General features: G+C 43.8%; 1 protein-coding gene across 1 annotated transcript; it reads left to right on the top strand.

Annotated features, from left to right (window-relative positions):
* The first annotated feature begins 42 nt into the window (after positions 1-42).
* Positions 43-27033, top strand: OPRK1 (opioid receptor kappa 1). The gene is made up of 3 exons (XM_043601070.1): positions 43-381; positions 14685-15037; positions 25744-27033. Exons 1-3 carry the CDS (start codon positions 125-127, stop codon positions 26274-26276), a joined length of 1143 nt encoding a protein of 380 aa, XP_043457005.1. The 5' UTR covers positions 43-124; the 3' UTR covers positions 26277-27033.
* The last annotated feature ends 705 nt before the right edge of the window (positions 27034-27738 follow it).

Here is a 27738-nt window from a genome sequence, read left to right as displayed (position 1 = left end):
GGGGCCTTCGGCGGGGCCCGGGCTCCCCGCGCTGGCCCGTGGGCGGCAAAGTTTGCCTCTCCGGGTCCAGCCGGTTCTCGCGCTCCCGCAGCCCCGCAGGTGCCGCCCCTCCTCGCCGCCAGCCATGGAGCCCCCGGTCCAGATCTTCCGCGGGGAGCCGGGTCCCACCTGCCCCCCGAGCACCTGCCTGCCCCCCAACGGCAGCGGCTGGCCGCCGGGCTGGGCCGAGAGCGACGGCAACAGCAGCGGGGGCTCCGGGGGCGCGCCGCTGGAGCCCGCGCACATCTCTCCCGCCATCCCGGTCATCATCACCGCGGTCTACTCGGTGGTGTTCGTCGTGGGCTTGGTGGGCAACTCCCTGGTCATGTTCGTGATCATCCGGTGAGTGCGGGGTCTGGGCGCCGTCGCGGCTGGAGTGGGAGGCGGGGTGGGGGCGGGGGGAGTGGGGCTCCCGGGGGTGGGTGGGGGGTCCAGTCCCCGGACGCCGGGTGGGGCGCCAAGCGGGTGGCGGGGATTCTAACCCGTCCTTGCCGGGCTCCGGAGAGTCTCAGAGCGTGGCCTCCTTGAAGTAAGGGATCTCCTGGAAGAGTTTTTGGTGGGGGACTGCGAGGCTCGCACTGCGCAGATCGGGCCGCCAGCGGTGTTCTGAGGATTTGAGTGACAGTCCTCTTGCCCCCCAAGCCCTTGCTGAAAACTGTGGTCAGGGAAAGTACTAGGGTGCGCAGCAAGGTCAGCGTCTCCTGGAAAGGGAGCTAAGTTCCTTTGCTCGGCCTTTTTGCCTGGTTGCCTGCCCCAGTTTGGAGCGCTTGGTTTTGTCCTCCGTGAATATTTCTTAAGGTAAGATTCAGGCCCATCGAATGCACTGGAGATAGTTCAGAATTTCCTGTGACTCATCAGATTGGTGTTACGGTTTATGAAGCAAAAGCCAATATACTATTTAGGGTTGTTGGTATCCACACATGAGCCCTTTTAGTACTGAAATGTCATCTCATTTATTAAGAATATCAGTGATTTTTTTGTAAATAAGCCATCTGATATTTATCCTCTGAAGTGTGGGTTGTGGAGGTTTTCAAAAATTGCCTTGCTTTTTATTTTCCACCGAGGGAAACTGAAGGTTCTATTACGTTGTTCTTTGGTAGAATTACATGGAAGTCGGTTTCTAGTAATGAATACCCAAATACCCACATATATAGGCTAGTTTTCTGGTAAGTGAAATGATTCTTATTTTGGTCTCTTTCAACAAAGAAAACAAGAAAAGAAAAAAAAAATCTCAACTTTGGCCTGGAGGCCCTTTGAAATATGTGTGTTTTACTTTCTGGAAGATGTAATGCTTTGGAAATGCACCTTGGAGAGTGGATAAGGGGTTTCCATTCCTTTGAGATAAAGGACAAAGTCACTCTTTTCAGGGATGCTGAAGGTTGAAGAAAAACTACTTTAAAAAAAATTCTCACTTTAGCTCCTTATTTATTATGAACCTTAAGAACATTATCTCTAGTAGCATGAGTCTTGAGATATCATCATCATAATAAAATGCCCATGTATTTATCTGTGTATCTAGTCTTCAGAGTTTCAGGTTTTTTATCGTCATCTGTGCTCCGGACCTAAAACCCATCATTTAAGCCTCCAAATATTATAAAGCTCATTTCACCTACAATTAGCGTTTGTACCTTGGTACCCTGGGTTTCCATAATTGTGTATTGTGTTTTACAGGAATTCTATCAGTGAGGAGTAAAGGCTGCAGAGGGAGGGGAGATTTGAAAAGCAGATCGTTTTTTCAAGCCATTAGTGAATTTCAGGGCTGTTCTCCCTTAGAAAGACGATTATGGCAACTGAAAGCAAAGAAAAGACAGCTGTGTTCTCAATTTCAATTAAAATTTTCAGGAGATCTTTGGTTCAGAGGCTGTGGTTTTGTGATAAAACCTTGTTACACAAAACGAAGATGCTAGGAACAAAACCAACTCTGTTCCTACTTATGTCATATGTAAGTGCACCGGTAAAACAAAAACATCTTCTTGATATTTGAATGAGCACCTGAAGTTTTGAGTTTGAGAAGAGCTTCTTAGTTGCTTAACAACTATTTATATAGCTCTGCAGAGTAGGATAAAAAAGAATGAAGAATCTTAAAACGTGTCCAAAGACAACTCCGTGGGAGAACAGTAGACAAGAAATAGAAATAGAAATGAAACATAAATACATTTAACAATTACATGTAATTGTATATGATTAATAATCACCTTTATAAATAGTAATATAGTATACTTATTAATTATTCATATGTTTATGTAACATGTGATATGTAATTGTCTATATGTACGTGTGTGTGTGTGTGTGTGTGTGTGTGTGTGTATGTATACACACATCTCCAAAAGATATCCAGGAATAAAATTTGCTAGAAGGGAACACATCCAGCTAAACATACACAAAAAGTTAGCTGGTTCACGTAACACCATTCGTCTTCTCACCCCAGCCCCAACTACTTGGAGGTGAAGTATGAAAGGTGAGGGGTTATGCTATCGTCCTGGAATGCCAGCGGACCGAAACATTGGTTTGCTTGCCATCTATAGCCAAGAGGACTAAGGAGTGTTTAGAATCAGTTCAGACTGGGGGAGGGTCAAAGAATTGCAAAATAAAGCTTCAGAAGAAAAGTTGGTGGCCTCGGGTTTATTGCGCTCCGAAGAAGCAGCTGAAGATTTGAAAGGGGGGCGCTGTGGTGTTCACAGGGGAACTGAGAGCCCAGGCGGAGTGCAGATTGAAACGCGGCTTTCATCTTCCGTGCTGAGGACTGAGCGACGCTGTTTGAAAAGATTGAGGATGACTTTGGAGAACGACGCTTTTAAAATATTATACGTTGGAAAGGGTCATGGTTCAGTCATCTGGGACATCGTTCTAGAGACGGGGTTTAGATGCTTGGATGCCAGGACGGGTACGGGTCTGAAATGGCCAGCTCAGACCTGGGGAGAAAGTTAGGGTTGTGGAAAAAGGCTTGGATTGTTTTTTAGACCCATCTGACAAATAGCTTTCCCACTTTGGGTACCTGAAATGTTGCCCAGTATCCTCTGAATGTATTGGAAGCTTCGAGGTTTTCGTCATGTCTTAGTACCAACTGCCTTAACTGCCTCATGTGAGGGCACGGTAGCTTGTCACTGTGAGCACCTTAAAACGAAGCACCCCAGCCTCCCTTCTCGCCAGGCTTTCTGGTTCGTGGCCCTGGGGTGGGAGGTTCTTACCTTGGCCCTGGATCCACGTCTTTGGCTCCTGCTGACACTTTGGGTGTGCCCACGGGCGTGGCGCGTAGGATCCTAACCCTGTGTGCTCTCCACCGCCTCCTGTGTCCCTCACCTGCAGGGCACGCCCCGATGCCCACCCACACCCGGTTCTCGCCAGGCTGTCTCACCTGGGACATCTTAAACTTCCATCCTCCCACAACTTCCACGCGTACAGCTGTCTCCCCCGTAGCAGACAGGACCAAAACTTAAGGGTCTGCCAGGCCGATAAAGCTGTCTACTTCGTGTGCGTTATTTCGTTTAATCTCGATGAAACAAACTGACTGAAGTGGCACCTTGCTAACTGTGGAGCCAGCCTGACCCAGGTCCTTCCTGCGCTTTAGTCCGCTGCTCAGCTCAGTTCCTGCTGTACCATCCTGGTACATCCATGTACCATCCATGTCTTCCACCAAAGCTTCACCCTGGATCAAGCCACGACCATGTCTTCCTGATTCCTCTACACAGCTAATTGAATTCTGCTGAATAAAGTCACTGTTACCTTTGCCAAGGCCAGGTCGCCGCCTTCAAGTGTATCTGACCCCAAGTCTGCCTGGTTTTTCTGTGTCTCTCTCCTCTTTCCAGAAAGAGCCCATTCCCTTTCCCATTTCTCACTTAAAAAAAAAAAAAACCAAAAACCAAAAACCAAAAAAACACCCAACCCTAATTTAATCAATACCAATGCCTAAGCCCTCTCCCCGACCGTAATTCTTCATGGTCAAGGGAATGGTCTGATCCAGTTGTGCACCGAGACTCTAGAATCAGGCTTCTGGGAGCACTTTTCCTACGGATGTGTTTCGGCAGCCGCCCTCCCCTCATTCCTTGGCATCTCAGTGGAGACATTTCCTTCTTTCTGTCCAGGGTAATTCCCTGCCCCTGTGAGCTGAATCTCCTCACCTCCTGCTCTTCTGGAGTCTCTGCAGTGTCAGGGATCTCCTTCCTACGCTATCTGTAATCTCTCCACTGATTTTGTCTCCTGAGCATCGGGACATCCTCAAACCTCTGTCATCTTACAGGTGATCGATGTCCATGGCCCTCCTACTCTTCTGGGTTCCCTTAGCTCATGACAACTGTGGGGCTCCATCCCATGAACGGTGAGATCATGACCTGAACTGAAATTGAGAGTCGGGCACGTAACCAACTGAGCCACCCAGGCACGCCATTCTGGGGAGGTTTGGCATGCCCGACCAATCCTATGCCCGTCGCGTTCTCAGCACCCTGTCCTTGACTCCCTGCCACGCCTTCTGGGTTTCTCTTGTCTGCATCACAGACCCCTCTTCCTCTCGTGTTTCTCAATTGGTCGTATTTTCCAGAGCCTTCTCGGAGCTTCTGTCCTCACTTTGCATACTCTCTGTATTAGTCGGGAATCAACCAGAACAGCAGAACCAGTAGGAGACGTACATGTGAAGAGATTCGTTGTAAGGAATTGGGTTATGTGACTGTGGGGCTGGCTGAGTAAGTCTGGAACCCGTGGGGCAGGTGTCAGGAGAGGCAGGCTGCTGGCCCCAGGTGGAACTTCCTTCATAGGGCTGCTCTGCCCTATGTTAGTGCACTAGGACCTTCGTGACAAAGTGCCACCCATGACTGGGTGGCTTAAACAATAGAACTTGTTTTCTCACAGGGAGGACAGAAGTCTGAGGTCAAGGTGCTGGCCGGGCTGGTTTCTTTGGAGACCTCTCTCCTTGGCTTGTAGATGGCCCTTTTCTCCCTGTGTCCTCACAGGGTCTAAGGTCATGTATCTGTGTCCTAATCTCCTCTGATACAGACACCAGCCATATTGGATTACTCTTGTGAAGGTCTGCATCTTGTTGAGTAAAACGTAAGGATAAACAAGGGAAAAATTACTAGGGCAAAAATAGAAGGAATCAAAATTGCTTGTTCCTTGGTCTTTAGGTTTGCCTTTTTCTTTTCTCGTGAGTTTTCCTTGCTTCATTGCTACCACAATAAAGACCTATAGGGTGTCAATACTCTACCTTTGCCTTGAGAGTAGAAGACTTCTGCGTCCCTACAGTTCAACCTGGGCAGTGTTGAAGTGTCCTAAAAGGACATTTGTAAGGGCTTGGGAAAACAAAACAAAAACCAAATCAAAACAACCAACCAAACAACAACCAACAACAACAACAACCAGAACCGCAAAAATAGTCTGGATATGGTTCTATTTCCTGAACCCAAATTTCTTCTCCAAAGGCAGCCAACCCACCCAAGCTTGCTGGGCACACAGGTTGTTCTTTTTACAAAGGCACCTGTTTTCTTGCTCATAACTTGGGGGACATAGTGTTTCCTCCCCAAGCCACTGACAGGAGTCCCACTGCGCCGAGACCGTCTTAGGTTACGTGGCATATGCTGCCTCAGGTCACCCCTGAGTTCATCTGGGCCCCATGGTTGAACTTGGGTCCGTCCCAGAAAAGGGTGTGGCTGTCACCAAAGTGGGGAAGTCTGAGAAGTGAGGCGACCCAGTCAGAGCGCTGCCCTGCCTGCCTCTTTTCCATCCATCGCTGCAGTTCTATGTACACATATTCCAGATTTTCTCAGATGTCACCGTAGCCTACCTTGGATAATATCGCCAGACTACACCTGGAGAGGCGTTGAAGACAAAGCAGAGACTTGTGGGTATAATTAACCTTGTGCTGCCCCCTATCTGACATCAGCCTTGCCTCAGGCTTTGACTGAAAAATATGTTCTAGTTTATCCTGAGCCCTCTCTTGGAATCGGCATTAAACGTTTCCTTTCAAGTAAGCCTAGTAAAGATCGGTCCAGAAGTCATTTTCAAAAGTGCCCATCTTGCATTTCTCGGAGTAATTATTACTTGACAAGCTCTTAAGAGAGAGAATCGGTTTCGTTGCAATTGGTGATATGGATTAGCAAAATGGAATTAGTTTCTTCCCTGTGGCACGTGACTGTAGCCGAAATCCGAATCCTTGTGGACGGCGGCAGGGATCAGAGACTAACCAGCTGCCCCTTCCCCCGAATACAAAAGAAAAAGAAAGAAAGAAAACCAAGCTGGTCATCAGCTATCCAGGTCCTAACGTTTAGCAGACTCCAGGCACAATTGTACTCTTCAAAATCACTTCCTGTTTCTGTTGACTTTATGAGGCTTTACAATTTTCCGTGGTGACAGTCTTATAGTTGGTTTTAGGAGGGACTTCTTTCTGGCTGGGAGGTGTTTGCTCCTCTCCATTAATCACTCGGCTGTATCTCTTGAGCAGCAGTATCTCAGTGGGAACTGTGCAGCTGGCACCTTCTGCACTGCAGATTAACTTCCAGATGCACTCAATTCCTCTTGCCCCCCCCCCCCCCCCCCCCCCCCCCCCCCCCCCCCCCCCCCCCCCCCCCCCCCCCCGGGGATGCAGGTGGGGGGCTCTGGCCTCAGTGCAAAATCGTAACATTGTGTGGCTGCAGGGCAGTCTTCTCTCCTTTTCTCTAAGGTTTGGCTTATGTGGTTTGAGTGGTGCAAATAATGCCGGCTCAACTGTATTAACAAAAGATTTATTTATCCCCCCACAGAAAATCAGCCAATTTCTGTTTCTTTCTTTGGAGCGGACGCCAGTTTATGTCTGAGATAAAGAAAATTTACGTAAGAGAGTAGATTATAGGAGTAGGGATAATATCGTAAAAGGCTTATGTGTGTGTGTGTGTGTACGTGTGTGCGTATTTTTATTTAAACGCTTACCTCCTTCCTTGGTCCAGCCGGCCAGACTTTAGATGAAAGAGGAGAAAAGCAGAAAGTATGTGATGACTGTGATGAATTCAGAGATCCCAAAGGAACTGATGCAAAGGTGGGGAGGGAAGCTTTCAGATTAACAATGGCTAGAGTTCTGAGCGAGCATTTTCTTTAACAATGGGAACGATTTTCTCAGTATTAACTCGTTTAACTTCACCAGGGGCTAAACTCTCTTCACCTAGTGAAGGGGGTGTTTCCTTCTGGTAGAGGACAGAGCGGGAGGGTAGTCTTCTCTCCTTTCTACCAGCATCCTGTGGCTTACTTTAGCTATGTCAGTTTTCTGTATAAAATTGGAAAAAGTCATTTGAGATATCTGTATACTTCTGAGTATCCAGAGAGCTGACGATTGGTACACGTCAGTCGTCTGAGGTTTGTAGTTTTCTACTGGACATTGTTAGGCATGGTAGTGCACAGCTGGATACACTAGACCATTCGTTCTGGGAGTCAAGGCCATGCCAACAGAGAATGAGCAGGTCCAGGGCACCAGCTACTGTAGTGAAATCACCACTCTGCATTCTCCCACCACCCGCATGGACAGCCTTGCCGGCCATGCAACATGACAGATGTCCACCATTCCAGCTGTATCTCACTGCCAGCGTGGTCACTGAGGTGGTGACAGTCGTGGGACGCAGGGACACAGTCTGCTCCACTGTACTCCCTATAGCTTTTGCTCTTTGCACGTGGGTGAGTAATTCTGGGGAACTGAAGGGACGTGACCATCTACATGAATCCGTGTGAGTCTATGAATTCACATAGCGAATTCACATAGTGACTATGTGAATATAGTGAGTATATTCAATTGCAGAGTCAGATCATCGGAGCAAGTGACTGAATTTCCCTTCCTTCCCTTAAATATCAATAAGCTGTTACCCCTGAGGAAAGAACCATAATTTCAATAGTAAATAATCCAAAAAGATGTCGGGTAGCCAATTAATTTCATCGGGATGAACTGAAAGTCATCTGGAGAATTCACGAGGCAAACTCCTTGTGTTTTCAAATGAACTCTTCTGAAAATTCACATTGGTAAAGCCATCCTTTGTGATCATTTAAAACATAAAATCTGGAATGCTCTAAATCTGGAAAACGAATAAGTCATGCTCGATGGCCACATAGAGAAGAGAGTGTCAAAACACGTCTCTCATTGTGCTAGTCTTCCGCTGTTGGTTTCACAGGACTGTCCAGAGAAATGTCCTTCTCCTGAGCCTGGTGTGTTGGGGGTCTTGAGACCCTAGTGCCTACAGCCCCAGGGTTGTAATATGGCGGCCAGCTTCCTGTGGGTCAGGAGCCATTGGTTCACCAGACCAAACAGCCATTCTTCAGGTGCATTCTGTTGGCCCTTAGGTGTCTGCCGTAGTAAAGGGGTCTATTCAGAAAAATGACCACTCGGGTGTTTGTTTCATTCTGTTGGCGCTGTGGTTTCATGGCTACTCAGAAGGCTCAGCTCTTACTTCCCACTGTCTCACTCGTTTGTGGTCTGAGGCAAGCCATTTACCTCCTCCTTACTGTTTCCTCACCCAAACAATGGGTATTGCTTGTGGAAAAACTCCAACACGATAAAGTACCCGACAGCCTTTGTCCAGAGGGGGGCATGCTAATGTTCTATATTCATGTCGCCTGAATCATGCCCCATTTGCTCATCTCAAGGGTTATTATTATTATTATTACCCTCATGATGCTTACTTAACCACACTTACCAGAATGTTTTTCGATCTTGAGCTGCTGGAAGAAGCAGAATTCACAGAACCACATGATTTCTCTGATAAAATCTCTGCCTCCTGGAGAAACTTTGGAATGACAGCTCCGACTTCCTTTACTCTTGAGGTGTGCACTCCACGGAACCCCTGAGAAACAGCGAAGCGCAAGATCCTGTCCAGGTCTTCTCTTCTTTACAATGTGCCCCAATCTCTTCCCCACACACTGATCCTTCCCTACCGTCTGTCCCTCTAGTGCCCGTGGTAATTTTTGACTCCATTGGTTGAAAAGCTCCCCGGGGGCACCGTCTGTATATTGAGTCTTTCAGTCACGCTCAACGGCCAGTATGTTGCTGGGTATGGAGCACTTAAAAATGTGTTGAAATAATGAAACGATAAAGACAGGGGAGGAAGCTTGACTCTAACAAGAGACAAGGGAGGGTGTGTGTATTGTCAGCGTGGGGGGCAATTGGAGGTAAGAGCTAAAAATGCCTGGAATCCACAAAATGGAAAACCTGTGTGTGTATTTAAAGATGGATGATGATTACCCATCAAGATCCTGGATGTATTATGCTGTCGCAAAGCTAAAAAAAGAGCTCCTGACTGAAGAAGCATCATTTAAATTTCAATTCAGACAGCACTTGGGCAGTGTACCTCAACAGGAAGGGATGCTGCTAACCCAAATATGGGCTCTTCTACCCGTATATTGTCAGAGCACAGGAGGCGCATGGGAAGGACGAGGAACCGTCTTAGGACTGCTGTGTTGCAAGGTCAGTGTTCCTCCCGCTCGTGCCTCATTTTTCTCACGGCAGGTGCCGCGCTCTCCCGGAACCCCCGCCTGGTGACGCTGGTTCCTGATGGCTCAGCACAAAACCCTGTTCGTGTGTGACTGCCAATCTAAGAGCACCTCCCCCCTCAATTCTCTGTAGGGAACTACGGTAGGAAGGTCTTGAGTTAATGTGTGCCGGGGAGCATTTCTTACTCCCGGAGACACGTTGTGCCGCTTTGCCAGGCGATGGCTTTCTTCATGGCCCGACCCGTGTCCCTTATCGTCGTCTCCAGGTTTGTAACATTGGCAAGTGTCGCAGGGACAGCCCACAGACTTTGCTCGTTTCGTGCCATATGCTCCTGTGGGGCGCAAGCTAAAAAGTGCAACCACTCACTGCCAGCCCCCCTCCAGCTTCCCACCCAGATGGTGCCATTTTACTCGAAATACTCGCAAATTTTTGTAAAGCAGTGTGGAGGAAATGGAACATAATTTCATATCTTCTCGTAGTAAGAAAGCTTACTCCACCCCCCCTCCCCGCCCCGCCCCTCCCAGGGACATCTGATTGAAAGGACTAACGACTCTCTCCATTTGATGAAACACAAACAATCCCCGAGTCCTCAACCAGACCGCCTTGACCACGAGGGTCTTACCGCGCTGTCCCAGGATCCAGTCGGGTAACGTGCCTGAAGGACCGTCAGCAAATCCTCGTTAACTCGTAGTTTATTCACTACTCAGAATTATACCTGTCAGTTCTCCCTTTCGGTGTGGTAAATGAGATCACGGCCTGAGCCGAAATCAAGAGCCCTACAGCTCAACCAGCTGAGCCACCCAGGCGCCCCTTGCAATACCTTTTACAACCATATGACCTTGAGAAATGCACGGAAGTCTGGTGATTCTCAGTGGCCTCAGCTGTAGAATAGGGTTACTGATGCCTGCCACGTGGAGCTGGGGTGAGGACTGAGTGGGGTGCATCTGTGGGACGTACAGCAGAGTCTGATGCAGGGAGTGTTTGAAATAAGTGGGTATCGAGACTGTCATCGTGAACATGAACCAGTTGGAAACCAGAGTGATGCGGTGACACCAGCATGCTGGCAGATACGGGGTTGTCCATGGCAGGAGGGCACAGGACCATCTCTAGGTCTCTGGTAGGTGTCACCCCCGGGGGTGACAGTGGTAGCTCCCACGTGAATGGTCTGAGAAAAGCTTGTTTCTCAGGGAGCAAGGACTTTTGCTTCGACGAGTCTCGTTAAAATTTTGTGTAATTTGTAGACATTTCTGTTATAGGTGCTCATCTCTCTTCTTCTGAGATCTGATGGCCAGATCTGAATTCTTTAGAAGCTCAAGGCTTAAGCAATTTCATACATTTACTCGTTGAAAGTCTTTTTGGAAGACTTAAGAGCAAATCACTCATCTTTTGTGATTTTGTGATTGCTTAAAGGTGCACGTTATATTTTATGTGTCAGCTTTTTGTTTACATTCTAGGTAGTTAGCATATAGTATAATGTTAGTTTCAGGAGCAGCATTTAGTGATTCATCGCTTGTGTACATCACTCATTGCTCATCACAAGTGCCCTCTTTCATACCCACCACCCATCTAGCCCAACCCCCACCCACCTCGCCTCCAGCAGCCCTCAGTTTGTTCTCTATAGTTACGAGTCTCTTATGGCTTGCCCCCCTCTCATGTTTTTCCTCCGCCTGTATTCATCTGTTTTGTTTCTTAAATTCCACATATGAGTGGAATCATATGGCGTCTGTCTTTCTCTGACTTCTCTCACTTAGCATAATGCATTCTGGTTCCATCCATGTCAGTGCAAATGGCAGGGTTTTCTTCTTTTTGATGGCTGAGTAATATTCCATCGTGTATTCCACTTCTTTATCCACTCATCAGTCAGTGGACATTTGGGCCCTTTCCATAATTTGGCGGTTACTGATAAGGACATGTTACATTTTTATCATAACTCCTTTTTCATTCCATTCATACTCTTCCAGCGTATAAGGTCGCAGGCATCATTTTTACTATTATCTTTTGTGTTCAAGCTAAACCACGGCTCTGACGAAAAACTAGGTTCCTCTCTTCTGGTCGTAACTGGGGGCTTCCACATACATAAAAGAGGGAGAAGAGGTGAAGACCATGGAGTAAATGAGACATATTCTTCGGAGCAGGGGCAGTCCGTAGTTATCTCAGGAGCTCTTTAAGATAAGCATTATATTCCTCATTTTAGAGTTGAGAATCCAAAGCCCAGGTTTTAGTGACATGTCCAAAATCTTAACAGTTGGAGGGAAACATAAGGACCAGAACCCAGGTCGACCCAACTGTGTAAGGCAGGGGACGTCCGTCTAACTTCATAGAGTAAGAGGAGAATATCAAGGTCACTAAATCCGAGAGCAGAAGTTAAAGGCACTGCTTGCTAAAATCTTTGTTAATATCAGGGATTTGTGGGGGAGAAAATGGAAAGAACAGGAGGTCGGCCTGTAAGATGCGCTTTTCAAACATAAAACCGCATCTTAAAGAAGACAGTATTTGAACAGATACTATTTCCGTCTTGCTCCCTTGAAACATTTGTTCTGTCTCAGCAAGTGGACCTTCCCTAGTTACCTGTGCCTTTATAAAGCCTAAGCTCTGAGCATTGGTCATACACATTTAATCACTTTCTAGAACTTACAGGCCACTTAATAATATTTGAGTGAAAACTGTAAAGGGAAAATACGACATATTTTAAAGTAAACTCCTCGTTCTCCAGATTAGAGCACCGCTTAGATGGCAGAGCATGAAAATGGAAACCAACAGCTCCTGAGTCTGTGGCCGTCTTGACCATGCCTTCATCCAAGCACTGACAGGCCATTTCCTAGCAAGAAGAGGAGAGACCAGGGGAGGATTGGGGGGGGGGGGGAGTGGGACGATGAGAATGAAGTATGATCCTGTGTGTCACACATTTTGAGCCAGGTCATCTACTGCCTTTATGGCCGTTTGATTTTATTATCTTTATGTAACAGGAACTGAAACTCAGGAAAGTTTTACACTGAGCCCAGACGCAGGATGATCTGACTTCACAGAAGACCACTCTGCCTCCCAGGAGAGCCCCGGCTGTTCTGTCACTACACGTTAAAAGACATTTCTTATGTGGATATTTATGTGTTGAGAGACACCCTGGCAGTGATCAATAATAACCACTGATTTTGATTTTGTAGCCAAAGCAGTAGCTCTCCATAAGACATCTCCTTACAAATGCCCTTCAATGAAAGCCAAAGCCATAACATTAAGAAAGTCCATGGGGCATGGCGGAATTACTTACGATAAGGTCTGCAAATCGGACGTGTGTGGAAAGTAATTAACATGGATTTCCCCTACGTATCTTAGCCTTTGGCCTCTGGAAACCTGCCGATAGCATTTGGAACATTTCCTGCCCCGTAGATCCCCGAGGGAGTGTTCTCTAAGTAAAACAATCCTTTTAATTCCGTTTCAGTTGAAAATGGAGTTGTTCTAAACTTCATGTTATGGTGGAAAGAATCATTTGGGCTTAAAGGCAATCTTTCCGACCTGCTTTGAAAATGACTGTCCCCTCAGTTGGAAGAGGAAGCAACTTATGTGCTTTAAAAATCTCTCAAGATGAGAGTAAAGAAAAACTGAGTTATTTCTCACCTACTGTGCTAGATTACATCGAGTGCCATGATGTGTATAAAGAAGAACTCAGTCTGCTTTATGTACATAATGCATTTAAGACGAAAAAACTAGTGGCACACTGGCAAACAAAATCAACAGACTTAGTTATGTTTTAGCCATTAAGATGGAAAGTATTTTATTTATTTATTTATTTATTTATTTATTTATGATTTAAATCCAAGTTAGTTAATATATAGTGTAATAATGATTTCAGGAATAGAATTTAGTGATTCATCACTTACATATAACACTCAGTGCTCATCCCAAAATTGAATGTTATTTTCAAAGTGAAAACTGGAGAGAGGGTACTGTTGGTGGGAATGCACACTGGTGCAGCTCCTCTGGAAAACAGTGTGGAGGTTCCTCAAGAAACTAAAAATAGAACTACCCTACGATCCAGCAATTGCATAATTAAGTATCTACCCAAAGGATACAAAAATACAGATTTGAAGAAGTACATGTACCCCAATGTTTATAGCAACATTATCAACAGTAACCAAACTATGGAAAGAGCCCAAGTGTCCATCGACTGATGAATGGATAAAGAAGATGTGGTGTGTGTGTGTGTGTGTGTGTACATATATACATGTATATATATATATATATATATATATATGTGTGTGTGTGTGTGTATATACACATACATACATAAAACAATATATATAACTATATATATAAATTTTTATTTATATTTATATAAAATATATATATATTTTATATATATATAGAATATATATATAAAATAGAATATATATATATATATAATAGAATATTACTCAGCCATCAAAAAGAATGAAATCTTGCCATTTGCAGTGATGTGGATGGAGCTAGAATGTATTCTGCTAGACGAAATAAGTCAATCAGAGGAAGACAAACACCATATATTTCACTCATATGTGGAATTTAAGAGACAAAACATACATGGGGGAAAAGGGAAGAGAAGGAAACAAACCACAAGAGACTCTTAATGATAGCAAACTATGGGTTGACAGAGGGAGGTGGGTGGGAGATGGGCTAGATGGGTGAGGGGAGGGCACTTGGGATGAGCACTGGGTGTTGTATGTAAGTGATGAATCACTGAATTCTACAACTGAAACCAGTATTGTATGTTAACTAAAATTTAAATAAACTAAAATTAAATTTAAAAAAGAAGACCATTTTGGATTTTCAAGAGACATAATCACAATGACGGATTTCTCGAAATGACCCCGAGGAAAAGTTGAGTAAGTTTTATCTTTGTTTTATTCAGGGAAAGGGAAAAGATAAATTATGTAAAACATGCTTAAGGCCAAGCAGCTCCAGGGTTAAAATGAATTGCCAGTCACAACATAAAGACCTGTATTATACACAAGTCTGTCCAAAAGATCTATACGTGTATTCATCTGTTTATGTATGCTATCCTTTGCCTTTTTAAAATTTAATTATATTTTGAACACAGCACGAGAATAAAAGCTAGGTAAAGTCAGAGACTTTTGCCCATTGTTTTCTACTACTCCTAATGTCTAGAACAGTCCTTTTGCATATTAGACACCTGGATTTGACCTGAAGATGAAGAGAAATGACCTTGTTTCTTGTCTTTTAGATACACAAAGATGAAGACAGCAACCAACATTTATATATTTAACCTGGCGTTGGCGGATGCTTTAGTTACTACGACCATGCCCTTCCAGAGCACCGTCTATCTGATGAATTCCTGGCCATTTGGGGACGTGCTGTGCAAGATTGTCATTTCCATTGACTACTATAACATGTTTACCAGCATATTCACCTTGACCATGATGAGTGTGGACCGATACATTGCTGTGTGCCACCCCGTCAAGGCTTTAGACTTTCGCACACCCATGAAAGCAAAGATCATCAACATCTGTATTTGGCTCTTATCGTCATCTGTCGGCATATCCGCGATAGTCCTTGGAGGGACCAAAGTCAGGGAAGGTAAGGACCATCATTGTCACCTCATTTGCAAAAACCTTACTTCTAATGATGTAAACTCCTGATGTGCAAGTGAGTAGGACACACAGCTAGGGGAAAAACCAAAAGCCAGTGGAAATACTATGCCTAAATCCACGGAAGATGAGAGACACAACCATCTGTGCTGTCCGAATCTACACATAGGAGAGGATAAAGACATTACCCAGATACAGATGCCCAGCCTATCTGCTATTCTGGAAGTGCTTATCAGAATCTGGAGGAGTGGGGATGAAACAGGGAACCACAGGCATGTGGATTTTTAGAATACAATTACATTGCATCCTGGCGATTCTAAGATACACCTACTCACTGCTTTTCTCTCTCCCCAAAAGAGGACCCTAAATCATTAGACATCTATGCTGGCTCTTTACTCTTTTTCTTTAGGCGTTAATCTTCACGTCCCTATCATAATAGCTTCATCTGGCTGTAAGCCATTCAAAATCGGGTTCACAGATGGAGGATAGCACACATCAGCAAAACTTAGATTTTGGACATTTTAGTTCTCACCCAATGCAAACAGGATACTTGATGTTTCCCCGGTATTTCTAAGATGGTGGTTCTAACGCCTGGGTACTTTAGAAAATACAGTTGATCCTTGAACCATGTGGGGGGGGGGGCACCAGCCCCATGCAGTTAAAAATCTATGTCTGACTTTTGATTCCCCAAAACTTAACTACTACTAATAGTCTACTATTGACCCAGAAGCCTTACTGATAACGTAAATAGTCAACTAACATGTTTTGTATATGTTCCTATGCTATATTCTTAGGATAAAGTAAGCTAGAGAAAAGAAGATGTTATTAAGAAAATCATAAGGTGGAGAAAATACAATTATAGTACTGTACTGTATTTAGAAAAAAAAAATCTATGTATAAGTGCACCTGTGCAGTTCAAACCCATGTTGTTCAAGGGTCATCTGAACTAATGCCCGGGTCTCACCTCTGGAGGGTCTCTGGGTTAATTGACCTGAGGTACCGTCTGGGGGTCAAGATTTTTTAGATGGCCCCAGATGACTCTGACCTGTAGCCTGGGTGAGAATTGCTGCTGGGGAAGTTTTGCTTAGAGATTCCTTGGGAAGAAGGGAGCAGAACCACCACTTTGGACTTTATAAATGCTATTTACTGCTCTAGCAGTTCTCTAAATGTTCTAGTTTATTAGGGAGGCTCATGATACCTGGGGATACAGACAGTTGAATACGTGTAGTGGGGGCTTGCCAGATCAAAGAAAGGGCAGGTGCTAAAATCATAGCTTACGTGGCATAGTCCACATTAAAAAAAATTTTTTTGAATGTTTATTTTTGAGAGACAGAGAGAGAAAGAGCATGAGTGGGGGAGGGGCAGAGAGAGAGAGAGGGAGACACAGAATCCAAAGCAGGTTCTAGGCTCTGAGCTGTCAGCACAGAGCCTGTCGTGGGGCTCGAGCTCACGAACCGTGAGATCATGACCTGAGCCAAGGTCAGACATTCAACTGACCGAGCCCCCCAGGCGTCCCTGGCCCAGTCCACATTTTTGATGAAATACAATCTTTTCCTTCTTAAACAATAAAATGAATTTCCAACTTCGCTATGGTGGATGTTAAGCTGTAATACTTGGGTAAATTTTAAGACCTGTCAAACTTCATCAGAGAAGCATTTTAAAATACGATTAATTACACACAGGGGTTTGTTTCTTCCTGCATACAACAAATGGAAATAAAGTTGCAAGAAACCGTTCTGAGCCTAGGGTGTTGATACTTAATAATTGGATTCAAGAAGAGAGGCCATGTAGACACCACCAGGACTAGAAGAATGGGCTAGGTAGTCAAAGAAGACGGTGATTTTCCCCATGGTAAAGAAAGAACTGATTTTGATATTTCATGACCTGCTTGCAGACTTAACCACTACACTCCTCTAATCACTGTCAGAAAATGACGTCCTAGAAGCAACGGATTTCAGTTTGGCTTTTGAAAGAGAAAAATGAAGGTAGATGTAGCTTTTCCAGGAAGGAGCTGCTGTGGATGAATGTGTGCAGATGTGGTGGAAGAAGGGATCAACCAGTGTTGGGAGAAGATTAATTTGTGCAGGAAACAGAGGAGAACTAGGGAGAAATAGAGGAGAAATAGAGGAGAAAATGGGAGAAAATTAAAGTAGTCTCGTCGGAGGGCTCCGTTCTTTCTTTGTTTCTTTTCTTTTCTAAAGCAGATTTCTATGTGGTGAAAGATTGTCTCTGGACTCATTTCGGAGTGCTGGATGACACTCCATGTCAGGACTCTTGGATCACGAAGAGGACTGTTTTACACAATCTCTATGCCCTGAATTAGAGCTGAATGGCATTGGTAGTTTATTGTGTTCTGTTTGCGGACAATGCTCACTGAAGGAAATCAGGCGTCAATTTCACGAGCCCAGGCTCATCTGGACAAGAAATCTCAGCTAATGTTCTGGGTTTCTTCCTGGCTTCTTTTTGGTTAAGAGCACAGATTCTGAAAGCAAATAGCCTGGAATCGAATCCTGATTTCCCCATTTATGGACAGTATCACTTTGGAGACATTACTCAGACTCCTGTACCTCAATGTCCTCATTTGCAAAATAGGGGTAGATAACAGTGTCTCCCTCCTAGAGTGTTTTCCAGATCCATCGAGTCCGTGCATGGAAAGCTGGAAAGCTGGAAAGCAGTGCGTGTGTCTGGGAAGCACTTGATCAATGTTCGCTAGCATCTGACCTGATGTAATGATTTTAACAGGTCCTGCCTTCCTGCTATGTTTACCAACATCCGACAGGGTATTCATTCAATATCGAAGGCTCTTGTGTACAGCAAAATTTTCACTTTCTGGGCATAAGATGTTAAATATAACATTTTACATAGTATACATGTGCACACCCTGTCTTTTGGGAATCATAGTCTGCCTATTATAACGACCAAATAACGAAGTTGGTGTAATGGCTACAAGCAGAAACAAAAATATTCTTAACAAACACCACAAAAGCTTTAGTTTAGATACTAGAACTAACTCTATAATTACGACAGCCTGGAGGCGTTGGAACCCATACCAAAAAAGAAAGCCGCGGCCCTCTAATATAAATCTAAAAGCAGAAGAAAGACTATTTTGTAGAAAAATCACTTTATTACGGTTGACGTGCAAAAAGCTGTACGTATTTAATGTAAACAACCCAGTGCATTTGGAGATAGCTATATACCTGTGAAACCGTTATCCCCTCAAGACGGCAGACCTTTGCCACCTCCCGAAGTTTCTTCTTGCCTTGTTTATTATGTTTCTTGTGTGATAAGAAAACTTAACCTAAGGTCTCCTCCCTCCTAGCAAATGTCAGGTATGTAGCTCAACATTGTCAGTTACAGAACCTGGGCTACATAGTAGATTCCCAGAACTTACTTGCATGACTGAAACTTTGTACCCTTCCTTTGACTTATTGTCTCCCCTGTTCCTCCTGCCCCAAGCTCTTGGAAAGCACAATTCTTGTCTCTGCTTCTGTGAATTCGATTATTTTAGATTCCATATATAAGGGAGAGCATATAGGATTTGTATTTCTTTGTCTGGCTTATTTCACTTAGCACAACGTGTATCAGGTCTATCCATGTCGCCACGGTTGGCAAGATTTCTTTCTTTTAAAAGACTGAATAATATTCTGGTGTGTGTGTGTGTGTGTGTGTGTGTGTGTGTGTATCACCAGTTTGCATTCCCACCAACAGGATCCCTTTTCTGCACATCTTTGCTGACACATTTTTTTTTTAATAATAGCCACCCTAACAGGTTTGAAGTGATTTTGATTTGCATTTCCCTGTTGATTAGTGCTGTTGAGCACCTTTTTATATACCTGTGGGCAATTTGTGTGTCTTTTTGGGGGGAGACGCCTATTCAGGTTCTTTGCCCATTTTTAAATCAGATTATTTGCTTTTCCACTATTGAGTTGTATGATCTCCTATATTTTTTAGATATTAGCCCCTTATCAGATACATGATTTGCAGATATTTTCTTCCATTCCGCAGGCTGCCTTTTCAATTTGTTGATTGTGTACTTGGCTGTGCAGAAGAGGGGTTTTTTTTTTCTTCTTTTTTTCTAGGTTGGATTAGTTTGATGCAATCTCGCTTGTTGATTTTTGGTTCTGTTACTTGTGCTTTGGCGTCGCATCCAAAAAAAATCATTGCCAAGACCGCTATCAAGAAGCTTTTCCCCTACGTTTTTTGTAAAAGTTTTATGGTTTTATTTACAGTTAAGTCCTTAATCCACTTTGAGTTGATTTTTGTGTATGGTATAAGGCCCCAAGTGCATTCTTTTGCACGTGGATACCCCATTTTCCCAGCACCATTTATTGAAGAGCCCATTCTTTCCCCATTTTCTATTTTTGGCACCCTTATTGGAAGATTACTTGACTGTATAGGCGTGGGTTTATTTCGGGGCTCTCTAATCCATTCCATTGGAATATGGGTCTGTTTTTTATGCCAGTACCAGACTATTTTGATTACTGTGGCTTTGTAATATAATTCATAATCGGGCAGCGTGATACCTCCAGCTTTGTTCTTGCTCAAGATTGCTTTGTTTCGGGGTGCCTGGGTGGCGCAGTCGGTTAAGCGTCCGACTTCAGCCAGGTCACGATCTCGCGGTCCGTGAGTTCGAGCCCCGCGTCGGGCTGTGGGCTGATGGCTCAGAGCCTGGAGCCTGTTTCTGATTCTGTGTCTCCCTCTCTCTCTGCCCCTCCCCCGTTCATGCTCTGTCTCTCTCTGTCCCAAAAATAAATAAACGTTGAAAAAAAAATTTTAAAAAAAATTGCTTTGACTATTCGGGGTCCTTTGTAGTTCCGTAGGCATTTGAGGATTATTTTGGCTAAGGCTGTGAAAAATGCCATTGGGTTTTGATAAAGGTTGCACTGAATTCATAGATTGTTTTGCGTCGTGTAGACATTTTAACAATGTTAGTTCTTCTGATTCACGCACATAAGATATCTTTGCATTTATTTGTGTCTTCAATTTCTTTCATCAGTGTTTTACAGTAATCAGTATACAGATCTTTTAGGCTTATTTACAAATTGATTTGTGAGTACTTTATTCTTTTTTGATGGTAACGTAAATGGGATTGTTGTATTTACTTTTCAGATAGCTTATTGTTAGTGTATAGAAATGCAACTGATTTTTGTCGTATGTTGATTTTTGAATTCTGCAACTTTACCGAAAGTGGTTTAGTCGAGTCTTTAGGGTTTTCTCCGCGTAAGACTGTGTCCTCCCCAAACAATTTTACTTCTTTCTTTCTGATTTGGATGCCTTTTATTTCTTTTCTTGCCTAAATGCCCTGGCTAGGACTGTCAATACTATGTTGAATAAAAGTGGTGAGAGTGAGCGTCTTTGCCTTGTTCCTGATCTTACAGGAAAAGCGTTCAAATCCTTCACCATTGAATTTGATGTTAGCTGTGGGCTCGCCATACACAGTCTTTATTATGTTGAGCTACGTTCCTTCCATACTTAATATGTGGAGAGTTTTAATCATGAATGGATGTTGAATTTCTGTCAGATATTTTTCTGCATCTATCGACGTGACCGTGATTTTCATCTATCATTCTATGGATGTGATGTCACATTGTTGGATTTGGGGAATCCTCACAGGGATAAATCCTGCTTCCATCGCAGGCATAAATCCTGATATTGGCATATGTTTTTTTCCTGTGCTGTTGAATTTGGTTTGCTAGTGTTTTATAGGATGTTTGCATTTCTGCTCGTCAGAGATATTGTGGTGTCTTTGTCTGTGGTGTCCTTGTCTGCCTTTGGTATCAGGTTCATGGTGGCCTTGTAAAATGAGTTTGGAAAGTGGGCCCTCCTCTTCAACTTCTGAAAGAGTTTGAAATGGATTGGCATCCTTTTTTTAAAATTTTTTTAATGTTTACTTATTTTTGAGAGAGAGAGAAAGAGAGAGAGAGAGAGAAAGACAGAGTGTGAGTGGAGGAGGGGCAGAGAGAGGGAGACACAGAATCCGAAGACAGGCTCCAGGCCCTGAGCTGTCAGCATAGTGCCCGACGCAGGGCTGGAACTCATGAACCCTGAGATCATGACCTGAGCTGAGGTCAGATGCCTAACCGACTGAGCCACCCAGGAGCCCTTGGATCGGTACCCTTTTTTTTTTTTTTTAATTTTTTTTTCAACGTTTTTATTTATTTTGGGGACAGAGAGAGACAGAGCATGAACGGGGGAGGGGCAGAGAGAGAGGGAGACACAGAATCGGAAACAGGCTCCAGGCTCCTAGCCATCAGCCCAGAGCCTGACGCGGGGCTCGAACTCACGGACCGCGAGATCGTGACCTGGCTGAAGTCGGACGCTTAACCGACTGCGCCACCCAGGCGCCCCGGTACCCTTTTCAAATGCTTGGTAGAACTTAACCAGCGAAACCATCTGGCGCTTGGGTTTTCTTTGTTAGGAGGTTTTTTGATGTCTCAATCTACTTGTTATTGATCTGTCAGACTTTCTATTTCTTTATGATTCAGCCTGGTAGGTTGTATGTTTCTAGAAATGTATCCATTTCTTCTAGATTCTCCAATTTGTTGACACGTAATCCTTCATAGTAGTCTCTTATGATCCTTTGTATTTCTGTGTTACCAGTTATAATGTCTTTCCTTTCGCCTAGTCTTCTGTCTCTTTCTGAGTCTAACTAAGGCTTTGATTTTGTTTATCTTTTCGAAAAGATTTTGTTGGTCATTTTCTGTTTGTTGTCTGTTTCTATGTATTGTCTTGTTTTCCTGGTCTCTGTTGCATTTGTTTCTGCTTTTTTTCTTCATTATTTCCTTCCTTCCACCAACTTTGGGCTTTGTCTGTTCTTCTTTTTCTAGTTCCTTAATACATAAAGGTAGCTTATTTATTTGAGATCTTCCTTTTTTCTTCACGCGAGGTGGTTATCACTGTGCACTTTCCCCTAAGAACTGCCTCTGCCACCATCCCCTAGTTTGGGTATGTTGTATTTGCATTGCCATTCATCTCGAGCATTTTGTATTTTACTTTGACTTTTTCTTTGACCCATTGGTGGTTCAGGAGTGTTATTTAGTTTCTACATATTTGTTAATTTTCCAGCTTTCCTCCCATTCGATTTCTAGTTTGACACGGTCAGCAAAGACACTTAATATGATTTCAGTCCTCTTAAATTTGTGAAGACTTGCTTTGCGGCATAATGTGTGATCGATACTGGAGAAGATTTCATGTGCGTTAATATTTAAATATTTAAATATTTAACAAATTAAATATTAATATCGATTAATTAATATTGATTAAATATTAATGTGTTAAATATTATATTAATATTATAATTGCATATTAATATTAATTAAATGTTTAATATTTTAATGTGTATTCTGTTGCTCTTGAATGTTTTGTATGTGTCTGTTAAGTCCATTTTATTTATAGTGCTGTTCAAGTCTGCTGTTTCCTTCTTGATTTTATATCTGGAGGATCTATCTATTGTTGAAAGCGGGATATAGAAGTCCCCTATTATTACTATCTATGTCTCCCTTCAGTTCTCTTAATAGATGGTAGATATATTTAGGTCCTCCAGTGTCGGGTGCGTATATACTTACAATTATTGCATCCGCTTTGGTGACTTGGCCCTTGTATCATTATATAGTGACTTCCTTTGCCTCTCAAGACAGTTTCTAAGTTGAAGGCAGTTTTGTCTGATGTAAATACAGCTACTTCTGCTCTCTTTTGGTTTCCATTTGCATGGAATATACTTTTGTATCCTTCACTTTTGGCCTGTGTGCATCACGAAGGCTAAAGATGCCTTCTTTTCCCCAAAAGAGAACAGTTTGTAAACATGGGGCCCTTGGACTTGAATTTCCTTGTCGATTGCCTCCGTATTCTCCTTTCTCTTTGTTGGGATGAACTTAAATTCATTGACATTTCCGGAGGATGTTTCTAACTCTATCACTGGATGTTTCCCAAAGTCTTGTAAAAGCAGCTGTAGTTGATTATTTCACCCATTCGGCGAATATTTATTGAGCCCCTACTACATGCAAGATCATTTGTTCAAGAGGAGGCTGATACTCACAGTTAGAAGATGTATCCAAGTTAAATATCAGCTCTTATGTTGCCTGACTTGTCTTAGCAGATTGCTTTTCCATAATAACTACTGTGATCAGTCCCTATTTTCGAGGGTTTCCACGTGATATTCATTTATTCACTTATTTAACAATTTTTACTGCTTCAGCCCCTTATGTTCTTTAAAAAAAATTTTTTTAACGTTTATTTGTTATTGAGAGACAGAGAGAGACAGAACATGAGCAGGGGAGGGGCAGAGAGAGAGGGAGACGCAGAATCCGAAGCAGCTCCAGGCTCTGAGCGGTCAGCGCAGAGCCCGACGCAGGGATCGAACTCCCAAACCGTGAGATCATGACCCGAGCCCAAGTCGGTCACTTAACCGGCTGAGCCACTGCGGCACCCCTCACTTTATGTTCTTATTTAACAATTTGTATTCCTTGAGCATCTTGTGGTTCTCACCACCCTATCTAGCAGGGATTAAATATTGAATGAAACACGCTGGGTATCTACCCGAAAGTAGTGTGCATTCTGGATGGAGAGAAAAACATCAGGAAAGGTAACATATTATTTATTACAGGAGGGCTTCTGTCTGGCTTCTGTCATTATATGATGATTAAAAATAGGGTGAGTGTAATATGTAAACAGATTATAGATTGCAAGGGAGAGGACTGTGGCCTCTGTATAAATGTCTTTGATGTGACATTTAAGCTGAGGCCGACCTCAAGAAAGAGACAATCTTGGAATACACAAAAACTAAGCATGGAAAAAATAAAACAAAAAATTAGACACGTTCCCTACCTTTGAGGAGGCTAGACTCAATAGACAAATCACCTGCAATGTGTCACCTGTCAAAAGTGGTTTAACAAATACTTTTTTCAGCGATAATAGGGATGATTTTAAAAAATGATTTTAACTGTTGGTATTCCCATAAACACAAAAAGCAAAAATTAAAAGAGATGCTTATTTTTTTCTAATAGTCTTCATAGTAATAGTGGTTTAAACAATGACTTTTTTAGAGGATCAAAAATCCCAAGTTATTCTGGAAGTTTGCATTTACCAATGAAAGGTTTGATCTGGCATCTGGTTGATGAAAGACATATTTCTAAGAAAGTCATCTTTATTAATTGGCCAAAACAACTATATTCTTTGTATTTGAAAATATGTCTAATTGAAATTCTAAGACGATACCTTTTGTTTTCCCTAAGGGATATTTGACTAAGATCACATCCAAACGTTTTAGAAAACATAAATAGAACTGTTTCACCTGTCTAAAAATATTCTTTTGCCATTTTTGACGTAGAGATGCCCAATGTGGGAAGAAAATATTATCATTATGAAAATTACACTCTTATTGCTAATGATTACTTACCGGTAAGGAAGGATCGAGGCAAAGAGGTCTGCCTGCTCTGTGCTCAACGACTGCTCAGACGGAAGAGGACAAAATGTGGACTCACTGATGCTTGGGGAGAAAGGGAGCCCTCGAGGGGTGAGCAGGCCCCCCCGCGGAAGCATCATCAAAGGGCTTATCCTGGGTCTCCGTTCTTTCTGGTCTCTGCTCTTTCCAATCGTAAGGCCATTCCAAAGAGAATGCTGTGCAGCCACGAGCAGCAGAGCAAATAACTCCATTTTCCAAGTGGCCATCTGAAATGTTTATCTGTTACATAGTCAATGTTAGTAAAACGAAAAATGTTTCTTGCTTACAAATTTTCTTGATGACAGTGTTCATGAGGTTTTTCTTCTTCCTTCTTTTCCCCTTCCATCTTCTGTTTTCTTTTTCTTTTCTTCCTCCTTCTCTTTCTTTTCCAAAAGTTTACTCATGTTTCAACAATGCCCTGAATCAATTGATTCCGTTAAGTCACAATTCCTGGTTCGTATTTGGACGCATTGTTTTTTTTTTTTATAAATTTTTACTGACACACATAATGATTTCTTATAAATCACTTGATGCTTTCAGGCAAGTTGACTTTTGCTAAATTGAATGGCTAGACTCGAAATATTTCATCACTTCTTACAAATAGATACTAGCTTTTATTGCCAGAGCCGTGGGTCTGGGGGAATTATTAATAAATGGAAATACAAGTAAGGGCTTATGCTATAAATGATCAATTTAGCTCTTCTGAAAGTCGTCCACATTAAACTGGGCTCCACAACTGCATAATTCCTATTGCGAGCTTGTCTCATTTATTCCATACTATTGTGATGTCACCAATAAATGGCTTCATTGTAATAAGCACAAAGATAAGATAGTTTTCATATATAGCATTCATTCCCAATTTGGTGATCTGCTTCAGGTAATATCATCTCACCGTAATTGTACCTTTGCACCCAAATGTATTGAAACTCACTTTGAAATTTTTTTAATGTTTATTTAGTTTTGAAGGAGAGAGAGAGAGAGGTGTGGGGGGGGGGGACAGAGCACGAGCAGGGGAGGGGCAAGGAGAGAGGGAGACAGAATCGGAAGCAGGCTCCAGGCTCTGAGCTGTCAGCACAGAGCCTGTGGGGCTCGAACTCACAGTCTGTGAGATCGTGACCTGAGCGAAGTCGGACGCCCAACCGACTGAGCCACCCAGCCGCCCCTGACACACACTCACTTTTAGAATACTCTGCAGCCACGGTCATAAGAAAAGACGTTCTTCTGGTGCTTATGTTTGTTTTGTTCACCTTGTCCAGACGTGGATGTCATCGAGTGCTCCTTGCAGTTCCCGGATGACGAGTACTCCTGGTGGGACCTCTTCATGAAGATCTGTGTCTTCGTCTTCGCCTTCGTGATCCCCGTCCTCATTATCATCATCTGCTACACCCTGATGATCCTGCGCTTGAAGAGCGTCCGTCTCCTCTCTGGCTCCCGAGAGAAAGATCGTAACCTCCGTCGCATCACCAGGCTGGTCCTGGTGGTGGTGGCGGTCTTTATCATCTGTTGGACCCCCATTCACATCTTCATCCTTGTGGAGGCCCTGGGGAATGCCTCTCACAGCACCGCTGCCCTCTCTAGCTATTACTTCTGCATCGCCTTGGGTTATACCAACAGCAGCCTGAACCCCATTCTCTATGCGTTTCTGGATGAAAACTTCAAGCGGTGTTTTAGGGACTTCTGCTTTCCAGTTAACATGAGGACGGAGCGACAGAGCACCAGTAGAGTCCGCAACGCCGTTCAGGATCCTGCTTACATGAGGGATGTCGATGGGACAAATAAACCAGTATGACTAGTCGTGGAGATGTCTTCCTACAGTTCTTCGGGAAGAGAAGAGTTTAATGATCTAGGGTTAACTCAGATCAGCACCGAAGTCTGAGATGGAAAGGTAGAATCTTTAACAAACTTTTAGAAGTCTCGTGGTCTGAAGTCCCACGATGCTGGCTGGGTTAGCGACCCAGGTCAGCGGAAGCATCAAGGCTGTAGGGATGGAGTGGAGAAGACTTGAGTAAGCAAATCCAGCCCCTTTCTAGGGCAGGGAAGCACGGCTGATTCTGAGTTCCTTTGATGGACAAAGAAATAAGCCTTTTCTCTTCTGGTTACCTAAATTTAGTCCGGGCCCCACCTGCTGCGGCCTTCCCATGCAACGCGGTTCCAAAAGCTCTGTTGAGGAAAAAAGACAGGACAAGACAACACCTTGGTTTCAGAGCTCAGTGGGCCTCCAATCCAGATGCTTGACGTTGACGGCGACCACCTGAATACAAACGAGGACCGTTCCTAGGGCACGTGCCCCGCTCGCTTGATGCTTTGTGGACGCACTTCACGTGGCTGTGCGGTGAGGATTCCGGCGGAGGCAGGGCTCAGACCCACACCTGAGGTGTCTGCTTACGCATAACGGGAAGTTACCTTGATGCGTATGAAGTTACTTTCAACAGACCAAAGGTGGTTTCCAACCGAGTTTAGTTTCTTAGAAGCCACAGTCGGTTTTTCAGCATGCCATTCAGCTAAATAATTTCATGACAACGCGTGTCTGCAGATACCACCAAAAATGTATATAACTACACCTGTAAATAATAGTAGATACATGCGAGTAAGAAATGGGCTTGGCTTCCAGCCAGCCACTCTCCCGAGGGCATACTAACACGAATCCCCTGAGTTAGAGCTGATGCTGAGACATTTGGGGACAACATAAGCTGCTTTCTGGGAGTTGGTCAGGTGCCGTCTTTGTCAGACCCGTGAGTACCATTTAGTCCTTCAACGGTACTCACAACGCACGTATTAGTCAATTATGAAATATGGTACTCATTCCCCGGTTGTTGACTTGGCAGAATCTAATCTACATGCAGCGTCTCTTGGTGAATATATAGCTGCTACCAAATTCTCTCTCTCCGGGGAGGGAGGGGGTCTTGCCCGTGTTAATCTTGGGCTAGGATCATGTGGCCTTCAGCAGGAAGTAGAAACGTTCCGAAGCGTGGGCTGAACGAGGACGCGATGTCCCCCGTGGTGCGTGGACACAACCTTGCACTGTGTTCTGTGAAGAGTACACCAGCTGAGGATAATGCCGTGGGCAGCACATTTAGGATAATTTGGCCCAAACTTCCAGATGACATAGTCTCCTTTCTTTCCCCCTGAAACTTACGATTTCAGAGGTAATGGCTTGTTCTGTAATTTGCCCGGGCAGAAGAAATGGATAAGTTAGAGATAACACCCAATCTCTTCTATGTTCCTAGGGCAGCATCCCCTGGAATTTAGTG

Source organism: Prionailurus bengalensis, chromosome F2 (assembly GCF_016509475.1).
Source record: "Prionailurus bengalensis isolate Pbe53 chromosome F2, Fcat_Pben_1.1_paternal_pri, whole genome shotgun sequence".
NCBI lineage: Eukaryota > Metazoa > Chordata > Mammalia > Carnivora > Felidae > Prionailurus > Prionailurus bengalensis.
The sequence above is the reverse complement of the archived record's forward strand: the minus strand, read 5'-3'. Positions and strand labels throughout refer to the sequence as shown.